General features: G+C 50.0%; 1 protein-coding gene across 6 annotated transcripts in view; it reads right to left on the minus strand.

Annotated features, from left to right (window-relative positions):
- Nucleotides 1-12,423, minus strand: part of LOC132805620 (tropomyosin alpha-3 chain) — a 69,769-nt gene that overhangs the window by 33,999 nt on the left and 23,347 nt on the right. For 4 of the 6 annotated variants that reach the window (XM_060820791.1, XM_060820793.1, XM_060820789.1 and 1 more), the window contains 3 exons: nucleotides 9,090-9,223; nucleotides 5,779-5,896; nucleotides 5,159-5,229 (listed from right to left, as the gene is read on the minus strand). In XM_060820791.1, coding sequence (XP_060676774.1) covers nucleotides 5,159-5,229; nucleotides 5,779-5,896; nucleotides 9,090-9,223 — 323 coding nt within the window. Of the gene's footprint in view, nucleotides 1-2,527; nucleotides 2,604-5,158; nucleotides 5,230-5,778; nucleotides 5,897-9,089; nucleotides 9,224-12,423 lie in introns of all 6 variants that reach the window. The other 2 variants (XM_060820790.1, XM_060820794.1) reach the window with 1 other exon arrangement.

The raw sequence follows: 12,423 nt of genomic DNA on the forward strand, positions 1-12,423 counted from the left end.
GCTCTCGATGTAAACAAGGGTGGGATCATTAGTCACACTGTTACTGACAGTTGCTGATACATGGGGTTAATGATAGTCAGTGTCGAGCAGACCAGAAGCCTCGCCCATGTCCCCACTGCATGTCAGACAGGTAGCAGAACCTCTGCAAGGGTTACAGAGTAGAGTTCTTCCCCACATTCAACTAGCCGTTGGTTCGAGCCCTCAGGGCCACTCTGCAATAGCTGAGGTGGGAGACCGAAATAGGGAACAGGTAAATGTCAATGAAAGAATAACCAAGAGAAGTGAGCTTTGCTTTAGAAGCTGCTGGTATTAGACAGTAGGTGCAGGAGGCGGCCATTCGGCCCTTCGAACCAGCACCACCATTCATTATGATCATGGCTGATCATCCTTAATCAGTCTCCTGTTCCTGCCTTATCCCCATAATCCTTGATTCCACTATCTCTATCCATCTCTTTGTTGAAAGTATCCAGAGACTGGGCCTCCACAGCCCTCTGAGGCAGAGCATTCCATACACCCACCACTCTCTGGGTGAAGAAGTTTCTCCTCAACTCTGTCCTAAATGGCCTGCCCCTTATTTTTAAGCTGTGCCCTCTGGTTCGGGACTCACCCATCAGCGGGAACCTGCTTCCTGCCTCCAGAGGGCCCAATCCTTCCATACTCTTATACGTCTCAATCAGATCCCCTCGCATCCATCTAAACTCAAGTGTATACAACCCCAGTCGCTCCAATCTTTCAACATATGATAGTGCCGCCATACTGGGAACTGACCCCGTGAACCTACGCTGCACTCCCTCAATACTCAGACTGTCCTTCCTCACATTTGGAGACCAAAACTGCACACAATACCCTGGGTGCGGTCTCACCAGGGCCCTGTACAGCTGCAGAAGGACCTCTTTGCTCTTATACTCAATTCCTCTTGTTACAAAGGCCAGCATGCCATTAGCTTTCCTGTACGCACTCGAAATAACTGCCATCTCCAAAGGCAATTCGCAGAGTGAATGCTGACCCAGTACCACACTCAGATGAAGGAGAGTTAAAGCATGCTGTGTAACTTGGGGATACAGGCACACAGACCTTCCTCGACGGTTAGAAATCATTTCATGGCTTCAGGAACCAGGGATAGAATTCCATATTGGAGCAGCAACTGCCCGAGGCAGCTCTAACAATGGGGGAAGTCAGCCAGCAAAAAGTTGGGGGGGGGGGGCGGAAAGAGAGAGAGAGAGAGAGAGAGAGAAGGGAGGGGGGGGGGAAAAAGAGAGAGAGAGAGAGAGAGAGAGAGAGAGAAAAAAGAGAGAGAGAGAGAGAGAGAGAGAGAGAGAGAGAGGGTAGGAGGAGAGAGAGGGGGTGGGAGGGGAGAGAGAGTAGGGGAGAGAGAGAGAGTGAGAGTAGGGGGAGAGAGAGAGAGAGAGAGAGAGAAGGGAGAGGGAGAAAGAAGGGAGAGGGAGAGAGAGGGGGGGGGGAGAGAGAGAGAGAGAGAGAGAGAAGAGAGAGAATGAATGCAGAGTCTACAGGTAGGTATGTGGCAGGGGAAGGGGTTGGAGAGAGAGAAGGGAGCAGAAGGGAGGAGAGAAAGCGAAGACAAGAGAGAGAAAGAAAGCAAGCAGTCAAGAATAAAACAGCACAGGAGGCTGCTCGCTCCTTCTAGTCCATGCAAGCTCTCTGGTCAGTCACACTGCCTCCCAAACTATGACCCCAACAACTTCATTTCATTCAAACTTCCCCAAAGTACTTCTTTTGAAAAGTCTCGCAGCATCTCTGCTTGCGGCCTGCTCAAAGGCAGCAACTTTCAGGTCACTGCCACTCAGTTCATTTACCACAAAACTACTTCCTCACGTCCCTCCACCTTTCACAAAACCTGTATCCCCTTGTCCTTGGATCACCGGGGTCTCTTTATCGTCACCCTGTCTACCTCCCTCAGTACAGGGGGAGCATCCAGAAACCTTCACCAACCTCAAACCCCTCATTTCCCCGAAACCGTTCCGGCAACATCCTCTTCAACCCCCTCGCGTCCCACCTCAGGCCGAGGGGCGAGCAGGGGAGAACTGGACAGGGACAAGGAGGGAGCGGGATGGAGGCGGAAGATTGGAAGGCGTGCAGGCAATGAAAACAAGGCTGTGACCAGGCTCGCTCCTCAGGGTCATGGGTCAGAAAGGAACACGGTGAGGGAGGGTCAGAGGTATACCGAGGCAGGTACGTGCAGTATCAGTGACATCAGGCACGCACCGTCAGGTCTGGATGAGCCACTCCCACACCCCCAACATCCGAGAAATTACACGTATCGCTGGGACTGAGTGTCTGAAAACAACTTAAATAGCCCGTGGATCCGACATACTGGTAAACTTAAATATTCTAGAGCTGCAAAACAGTGAGTGAGCCTAACCAGTAGTGTGCGGGTTACAATATAAAATTGACACTTGTTGCTATTTCATTCCCTGTCTCACCTTGAGAAGGGGTGAGAGCAAAAGGAGGAGACACAACGCATTTCAAACAAAACGTGAATGAAGATAAATGCAGACGAGTTCAGTACCTTTTCCTGTAACGCAGTTAAGGATTTTAAGCTCTGATCTTGGACTCTAAGCTCCTCCTCCAGTTTCCGCATAGTACTGTTAGTGTTCCGCAAGTCACATGCAAGGGGGGTAGGGGTGGGGGTCGGAGGGTTAAATGGGATGATTCAGTCACATGCAGAAAAATCGGGAAACAAACGGGATACAACAAACAAGGAGATGGGGAGAAACAAACGCGACAATTGTTGTGGTCTGGAGCTCTGAGAATCGACGTATCGAGCACAAACGCGCATTGTCACTTTCCACCAACTGCCCTCTCCTCCCCTTCAGCTGACGAAGGAGCCGCACTCCGAGAGCTTGCAATTTCAAATAAACCCGTCGGCGAACGGTTATGTGACTTCTGACCTAGCCCACCCCAATCCGACACAGGCGTCCCCGCCATCACGCGAGAGTAACACCCACGGGCGCGATGCCCTCACGTGGGCGAGCAGCCCGGGCTCGTCGCCTTGGAAGGTGGCAAGGTCGGGCAGCTGTCGGGCGCGTTCTGGAGACCCACGCTCGCCCCTAACTGAGGGAATCTCTTGCAGACTGCACTGCCTTTCCAAGGGGTTCGGGGTTAGGGCAATGGAGAGCGTGGGAGGATCGAAAGAGAGAAGGGGAAGCAAAGACGAGAATGAGAAAAGAATGAAAGGAAGGGAAAAGAAAAGAAAGAGAAAGGGAGAGTGAAGGACGGAATTGTGCAGGGTGGACTAAGCAGCTAACATTTGATGTTGCTGTTTCTGTGACCCAGAGATAGCTGGAAGCCAGTGGGCTCATAATTCTGGTGGAGTGGAGGGGTAAACTGGGATAGAAGGGGGAGGAATTAGAGAACTTCGGGATGTCACGTGAGGAAAAGAATACTAATTCATCATCGCTGACATTCGACTGGAATCTACTAGAGAATTGACCCCCTTCACTGTATCGGATGCAACGCAGTTGGTGTCCGTATAATTGGACGTAATTAACCCCGTAATGTCTGGGAGGTAGGAACTTCCCCTCTGCCCAGCCCACGACAGCAACCGCACACTGTCAAGAGGATTCTGCTGGTATAAAGCAGGTTTCAAACAGGTGCCCAGGTCTCTCTTTGCTCAATTCGTCTGTGGGACGTGGGCATCAGCGAGACTTATCGGCCATCCTGAAGTGAGCTCGAGAAATAGATGGTGAGCCACCTTCCTGAATCACTCTAGTCTAGTGACACCCACAGAGGGAAAAATTTGGACCCATCGACAGCAGAGGAACGGTCGACAGCTTTCCAAATCAGGAGGAGGTGCGGCTCGGGAAGGGAACGTGCAACACCTTCCGGTCTCCATTGGAAAGGGAGGTGGACGGGGAGACAGGAAGGAAATTCTCGTGATGCAGTGTTTCCTGCTTTGCTTCGGCTTCTGTTTATTTCAGTCAAGCAACCCATTGAAGTTCAGGTGAGCGTGAACCTATTGCTGGTGTGCGAGCTGTTGGCCGGCTTGGACTGCGGCCACGGGCTAGTTTTTGAGAGGATCCAGTTGAAAGGTACAATATTCCAACAGGCCGGATGCAGGGAGGGATGCCTCCTCTGGTTCAGGGAGTCGAGAGCCATTGGCCAAAGTCTCAGGATGTTGGGTAGACCAATCAGGACGAGAGAGCATTTCTTGACTCAGTGGTCAAACCGTGGCACAACTCTCCCACTGTAGAGGCCAAGCTGCTGAATGTATTCAGGAAAGACAGCAAGACTTGAGGCATGAGGAGAAAGTGGGATTATGGGATTGAGGCACAGGATCAGCCACCATCTTGAAGGGCAGGGCAGCCTCGAGGGGCAGAGTGGGCCTAATCCTGTCCTAGTTTTTACTGCCCAACAGTAGCCAGCACCTTCAGGAGGAGATGGGTGTCATCATGATGCTTCATTGAGAATCAGGATGTGAGTGAGAGAGTGAGAGAGTGAGAGAGAGAGAGAGAGAGAGAGTGAGAGAGAGAGAGAGAGAGAGAGAGAGAGAGAGAGAGAGTGTGTGAGAGAGAGAGTGAGAGAGAGAGTGTGTGAGAGAGAGAGTGAGAGAGAGAGTGAGAGAAAGAACTGGGGTATTTATCTGGTAAGATTACCCAAACATTTGACCAATAGTCAGACTCCAGCAAACACAGAAACTGGGTTAACCCACCCAGCCCGCACATCCCTGGGTGGGTTAGCCATGGGAAATTGTCCCGTAGTGCCCAGGGATGTGCGGGTTGGGTGAGTTAGCCATGGGGAAATGCCCCACAGTGTCCAGGGACGTGCAGGTTGGGTGAGTTAGCCATGAGGGAAATGTCCCATAGTGCCCAGGGATGTGCGGGCTGGGTGGGTTAGCCATGGGGAAATTGTCCCGTAGTGCACAGGGATGTGCCATGGGGAATGCTGGGTAACAGGGAATAGGGTAGGGAATTGGGCTGGATGGGACGCTCTTGCGAGGGCTGGTTGGATCCAATGGGACAAAGTTGCCCGCATCCATACTTCAGACACGCCAACGGGTCGTGGATCAAACTGATACCTTCCCGGTATTCAGCTGACTCTATCGCAAACCACAGGTCAGGAAACCAAGGGGATCTCGGAGGCTGGAGGACCCACCTCCCCGATTTCAGCCACATCCCATGCCCGCAAACAGAATACTCACCACTCAGTCACCTCAGCGCGTTCCTCTGTGCGCTCAAGGTCGCTCTCAATGATCACCAGCTTACGGGCAACCTACAGGGGAAGAAACGGCACAGGTTGGAAGCTATCCGTCCTCACCGGTGAAGCTACAGTCTGGAATTGTTTTAAAAAACGCAGCACGTTCCGCTGATGTAGAGCAGTTTGCAGCTGCAATGGGGGGGGGGGGGGGGCGCGGCGCAGTTCAGAGCTGTGATACGGGGGGGGGGGGGGGAAGCAGGGTTTGAAAGACCCGCGAGACAGGCTACAACATGCACCAGCGCCCCGAGAGGAGATGGCATCGTGCTCACCAGATGCTGCAGATATCAAACATCGAGAACACCCGAGCGGTTTCCAAACCTTTCCTGACCCGTACCTTCCCTTCGCTGATTCAACGGGCTCAAGGTGCATTTACGTACACCAGCCTCTGCTGTCCTCGTGGGATGAGCCCCAGGTCAGCAGACCCCCCCCCAACAAGCAGAGCCCCATTGACCCCTGCACTCCCACACAACCTCCCTGCCACCACACCCCCCAAACACCTCTTCATGTTGGGTCAGCAGGATTGCATTGCAACCGCGTTAACGACACCCCTCCCCCCCAGCTCACCTCTTCATACTTGCGGTCTGCCTCCTCTGCAATGTGCTTGGCTTCTTTCAGCTGGATCTCTTGCAGCTCCATCTTCTCCTCATCCTTCAGGGCCCTGTTCTCAATCACCTTCATTCCTCTGAGGACGGGGAAAAGAGAGGAGTCTCCAGTCAGTTCGACCCCCCCCCCCCCCAGAGCGGGTAGGAATTCGTTCGATCGTCAACCCTCCAGCCCCAGACTCCACACCGCGAGCTCGGTCGGAGGAGTCACGCCGCACAGAAACAGACCCTCTGGCCCAACCAGCCCGTAATCCCAAACTAAACTAGTCCCACCTGCCTACATCTGGCCCATATCCCTCCAAACCTTTCCTGTTCATGTACTTAGCTGAAAATGTGTTGCTGGAAAAGCGCAGCAGGTCAGGCAGCATCCAAGGAACAGGAAATTCGAAATTCAGGAAGGGCTTATGCCCAAAACGTCGAATTTCCTGTTCCTTGGATGCTGCCTGACCTGCTGCGCTTTTCCAGCAACACATTTTTAGCTCTGATCTCCAGCATCTGCAGACCTCACTTTCTCCTGTTCATGTACTTACCCAACTGCCTTTTAAATGTTGTCACTGTATCCACATCCACCACTTCCTCAAAGATCATTCCACACGCAAACCAGCCTGCGTGTAGAAATTCCCCTCCCCTGCCTCTTTTTAAAAAAAAATCTCTCTCCACTAATCTTAAAGAATGTGTCCCTAGTCTCTTAATCCCCTATCCTGGGGAACAGACACCTATCATTAATCCTATCTATCCCCCTCATGGTTTTACAAACCACCGTAAGGTCATCCCTCAACCTTCCAGTGAAACACGACCTGGCCTTTCTGGATAACTCAAACCTTCTAAACCTAGAAACTTCCTGGGCAATCTCTTCCGAGCCCTCTCCAGCTTAATAATATCCTTCCTATAACTGGGCGACCAGAACTGGAAATAGTACTCCCGAAGAGGTCTCACCAACATCCTGTACAACCTCAATGAGGAGTCCCTAACCAAATGATTGAGCAATGCAGGCAAGTGTGCTCAACATAGTCTTCGTTACCTTGTCTATAAAGAATTATGGACTTGAACCCCCAGGTCCCACTGTTCTACACCACTACCCAAGGCCCTAACATTAATTGTGTAAGTCCTCTCTGTTTGTTGTAGAAAAATGCAGCACCTTGCATCATCCTAACAGCTGTCAACTGAGCACAATGTTCAATAACACTTAAAACTGCAAAACATCGTGAACTGCAGGTTTCAAAGTGATCAGCTGGTAGGAATTTATTAAATTTAGTTTTGTTTTCAGGGGAGGAACGCTTTATGAGATCAGATACTGTCACTTATGATTCAACTGCCAGTGGCAGATGGAGTTTAACTTAGATAAACGTGAGGTGCTGCATTTTGCGAAGGCAAATCAAAGCAGGATTTATACACCTTAATGGTAAGGTCCTGGGGAGTGTTGCTGAACAAAGAGACCTTGGAGTGCAGGTTCATAGCTCCTTGAAAGTGGAGTCACAGGTAGATACGATAGTGAAGCCTTTGGTATGCTTGTCTTTATTAGTTAGAGCATTGAGTATAGGAGGTCATGTTGCGTCTGTACAATACATTGGTTAGGCCACTTTTTAAATACTAGATTGATTACTTACAGTGTGGAAACAGGCCCTTCGGCCCAACAAGTCCACACCGACCCTCCGAAGCGCAACCCACCCAGACCCATTCCCCTACATTTACCCCTTCACCTCACACCACGGGCAATTTAGTATGGCCAATTCACCTAACCGGCACATTTTTGGACTGTGGGAGGAAACCCACATGGACATGGGGAGAATGTGCAAACTCCACACAGTCAATTGCCTGAGGCGGGAATAGAACCCGGGTCTCTGGCGCTGTGAGGCAGCAGTGCCGCCCAATTGCGCTTAATTCTGATCTCTCTGGCATCGTAAGGCTGTTGTGAAACTTGAAAGGGCGCAGAAAAGATTTACAAGGATGTTACCAGCATTGGAGGGTTTGAGCTACAGGGAGAGGCTGAATAGTCTGGGGCAGTTTTTCTGGAGTGTCAGAGCCATGTGTCCAGGCAGAAGTATTTCCCTCCTCTTCCTTCAACAGGCACCTCTTTAGGGAAGGAAATTCTGGCATCCTTACACAGGTGTGCCCATGTGAGTCACCAGGGGCACAAATGGCCTTGGATAACCAATTAATTCACGGGGTACTGGGGGGTCATCCAGCGGAAGGAGAAACAAGGGGGGGAAAAAATGTCAACGAGACACGGTGACATATTCTGCACGGCGTGGTGGCCCAGTGGTTAGCACTGCTGCCTCACGGCGCCAGGGACCCCGGTTCGATTCCAACCTCGGGCGACTGTCTGTGTGTGGAGTTTGCACATTATCCCTGTGTCTGCATGGGTTTGCTCCGGTCCTCCCCCTCCCCACAGTCCAAAAGGTGTGGGGGTTAGGGGAATTGGCCGTGCCAAATTGTATGGAGTGTTCCGGAATGTGTAGGTGAGGTGCATTAGTCAGGGGAAATGTCCAGTCACACGGTAGGGGAATGAGTCTGGGTGGGTTACTCTTCAGAGGGTCGGTGTGGACTTGTTGGGCCGGATGGCCTGTTTCCACACTGTAGGTATTGTGTATTCTGACAGTCCAATGCTGACACCAGAGGACAAATCAGCCTGGAACCAGGTAAGACCCATGGAAGTTCGCTCACTGGCTTGAAACTAGGGAGGGAACATCGAGAGCTGCACCGGCCATAGGGTGAAACATGGTCTGTCGCTGCAGGAGAAAGTGAGGACTGTCTGGTCACTGCAGCCAGGGCCACCGTGAAGGGCAAACGAAGGTGTGGCAGCTCTATTGGGAGTTACCCAGTTAGCGGACTGCTCCCGTCAGGGCATGCAAAAACACTGCCACATCAATAAATCAGGACAAGGCTTCACTTGTGATCTCTGCTACCAGTGTGGTACAAACAGATAGCAACAGTCTGAACATGGCTCGAATAAATTAGTGACACAAAGGCTCAACAGAAAATCTACTGTCCTCAAAAACATTGTGCTTATGCATCGGGGTTCCCAGCATCGTTTCCAACCCCAGCTCCCACTGATACTGGACAACTGTGTGCAACCATGGACATGTACAGCTTGAGAGATTTATTATTTACAAAGGAGATGGTTTGTTCATCTAACTTAACCCCCCCCTCTATTTGCTTTGACCGTTCCTGGCGGTAGTAAGTCCCTTATCCCTCCCTTTGCACCTCCCCCCCCCCCCCCCACAAAAGTCAGAAGTGTGACCCCCCCCACCCTAACTTCTCCTTCAGCCTCACCTTTCACTCTCATCTGCAGCCTTCTCGGCCTCTTCCAGTTTCTGCAGGGCTGTTGCGAGTCGCTCCTGGGCACGGTCCAACTCTTCCTCAACCAGCTGGATGCGCCTGTTCAAGGAGGCCACCTCCGCCTCAGCCTAGACACGACAAAGGCAGAGAGAGAAGAGAGAGAGAGAGAGAGAGAGTAGAGAGAGTAGAGTGAGTGTAGAGAGAGAGAGAGAGAGAGTGTAGAGAGAGAGAGAGAGAGAGTGTAGAGAGAGAGAGAGAGAGAGAGTGTAGAGAGAGAGAGAGAGAGTGTAGAGAGAGAGAGAGTGTAGAGAGAGAGAGTGTAGAGAGAGAGAGTGTAGAGAGAGAGAGTGTAGAGAGAGAGAGTGTAGAGAGAGAGAGTGTAGAGAGAGAGAGTGTAGAGAGAGAGAGTGTAGAGAGAGAGTGTAGAGAGAGAGTGTAGAGAGAGAGTGTAGAGAGAGAGAGTGTAGAGAGAGAGAGAGTGTAGAGAGAGAGAGAGTGTAGAGAGAGAGAGAGAGTGTAGAGAGAGAGAGAGAGAGAGTAGAGAGAGAGAGTGTAGAGAGAGAGAGAGTGTAGAGAGAGAGAGAGAGTGTAGAGAGAGAGTGTAGAGAGAGAGTAGAGAGAGAGAGAGTGTAGAGAGAGAGTGTAGAGAGAGAGAGAGTGTAGAGAGAGAGTGTAGAGAGAGAGAGAGTGTAGAGAGAGAGAGAGTGTAGAGAGAGAGAGAGTGTAGAGAGAGAGTGTAGAGAGAGAGTAGAGAGAGAGAGAGTGTAGAGAGAGAGTGTAGAGAGAGAGAGAGTGTAGAGAGAGAGTGTAGAGAGAGAGAGAGTGTAGAGAGAGAGAGTAGAGAGAGAGAGTGTAGAGAGAGAGAGTAGAGAGAGAGAGTAGAGAGAGAGAGAGTAGAGAGAGCCACAGAGGGGCGGGGGGGGGGGGGGGAGAGAGAGAGAGAGAAAGAAAGAAAGGAAGAAAGAAAGAGGTGAGAGAACAAAAAGAAAAAAGCCATGTCAGTGACTGGGGCTTGGAGGAGGTTGTAAACGTGGTGGGTCTCGCTGAGGGTTAAAGGTTCCAGGAGACCAAGAGGAAGGAGGTTAGTTCACCAGTTGATCCCCAGGACCCAGAGTCTGATAAAAAGGTGTCAAAGACTTGCTCTGCTCCCAGCTTTACGTATGCACACTCAAACGGGGCACACTGATATCAAATCATTATAATCGGTGGGAGTGGCACAGTGGCTAACACTGCTGCCTCACAGCGCCAGGGACCTGCGTTCAATTCCACCCTCAAGTGATTGTGCGCCCAAGTCCTTTCTTTAAATCTTTCTCCTCTCACCTTAAAAGATATGCTCCCTAGTTTTGAAGCCCCCACCTCAGGGAAAAGACCTTATCTATACCCATGATGTTATAAAGGTCACTATCGCCGCCCCAACCTCCTACACTCCTAGCCTTTCTTCATAATGCAAACCCTCAAGTTCTGGCAACATCCTGGTAAACATTTTCTGAACCCTCTCCAGCTTAATATCATCCTTCCTGTGACAGGGCGACCAGAATTGAACACAATATTCCAAACGCGGCCTCACCAATGTCCTGTACAACCACAGCATGACATCCCAAGCGTTATAAATGCCTTAACTACCCTATGTACCAGTGACATGGGGGGGGTCAGAGCAGGTAGGAACAGCAGGAAAAGGCTCTGAATTGAACCAGGGGGATTTTCAGGAGCAGTCAATGATATTTTTATGGCTACTATTAATGAGTCTAACATGGTACTCCAGACTTACTCATTTAAAAAATAAATATTCTTATTAAAATCTTTTACAAAACAAATATGTATAAAAAATACAAAAAGATCAAGATAGTACAACAATGTCATATCACAATACTATTAATAATAAACTACCTAGAACAAGTGCATTTACTTAAACTAAACTACAATCAAATTAAATAAAAATTAAGCTGAATTCAAATTAGTTTAAATTAAATTATATCATGTTACTTTATTCTCTTTCACTCACCACACACCTCCAATGAAGCTCTTCCCCTCTGGGAGCACCAGACATTGTACCCATATTTTTCCCCCCAGCTGCCCCCCGGTTATATCACTGCCCTAATAAATACTGCCGATAAGTCTGCGTCAATATAGTTTAGAAAGGGCCACCACGTCTTGTAAAACTGCTCCGTTTTGTGGTGCACCATGTCTGTGAGGTGGTCTTGGGGGGAGATGCTCCATCCCCAGCCTGCGCTACCCAACAATACCTGGGCGCTTTTCCAACGTCCAACTCATTAAAATGCTCTTCCTCACACAGTGGGTGAGAATGTTACACAGTCTCTTCCCAGTGCTCCCCCAGAGAGGGCAAACTTGGCAACCCCAGAAGAAATACTGGATCCACTTTGACTTCAATTCCCAGGATTTCCTTCAGCTCTCTAACCACAGCACTCCAGTATCTCCAGACCTTGTAACATGACCAGTAGCAATCTGTAAGGGGGCCTATACTAACGTTAAATTGGGGCATCCTGGAGATGCTCCTCTCTTGAACTTAGCTAGCCTCTCTGGTGCCATGAGCCCTGCGTAAAACCTTCAATTGCGCTTTGTTACAGAGAGATTTTCTTTACATTTTCCCATATATCTTCTCACGTTTCCAATGGGATATCATCTCCTAAATCCCGATTCCAAGTCCTACACAGTCTCTCCATGTTTCCTATGGTACGTCTTTTCTGTAAAGGATAGAAATATTAACTGAAAGAGCGCCCATACAACAGAGCACTAACTTGGAAGGCTAAGCCAGGAGCGTGGTCTTCCTCTGTATATAATCCCCTGTCTGAAAGTATCAGAAAAGGGCCCTATTAGACAATCCATATTTCTGACTTAGCTGGCTAAACAACATTAAGACCTCTCCTCTTGAATAAATCTCCCAAATAAGAAATTCCCTTCTTCTCCCATAGCTTAAAGCTGGAGTCCATTGCCCCAGGTTTAAATTCATGGGCTCCCGCCAATGGTAAGGTCTTAAGCCAATGGCCCTCATCCTGCCTCATAGTCCTCCAGGCTTTCAAAATGATTGGGCTCTTACACTGCTTGGTCGCGGATTACATCTTATCCAGATTAACTAGGGGACATCTCGACTGCGAGGCTTCAACGTCAAGCCAAATCGACCCTGAATCCCCCTCGTGCCCAGTTACTCACATATGCTAACAGGACGCTTATTTGATATCTCTTCCAAGTCTGGAAGGTCCACCCTCCCTCACCCCTGCAGGAGGGAGGTAAATTTGGTAAATTTAATTAGGGGGTGCCTGCAACACCACACCACACCTAACCAACATTCGAGCCTCCAGAACACTCGTCT

Source organism: Hemiscyllium ocellatum, chromosome 50 (assembly GCF_020745735.1).
Source record: "Hemiscyllium ocellatum isolate sHemOce1 chromosome 50, sHemOce1.pat.X.cur, whole genome shotgun sequence".
NCBI classification, from domain to species: domain Eukaryota; kingdom Metazoa; phylum Chordata; class Chondrichthyes; order Orectolobiformes; family Hemiscylliidae; genus Hemiscyllium; species Hemiscyllium ocellatum.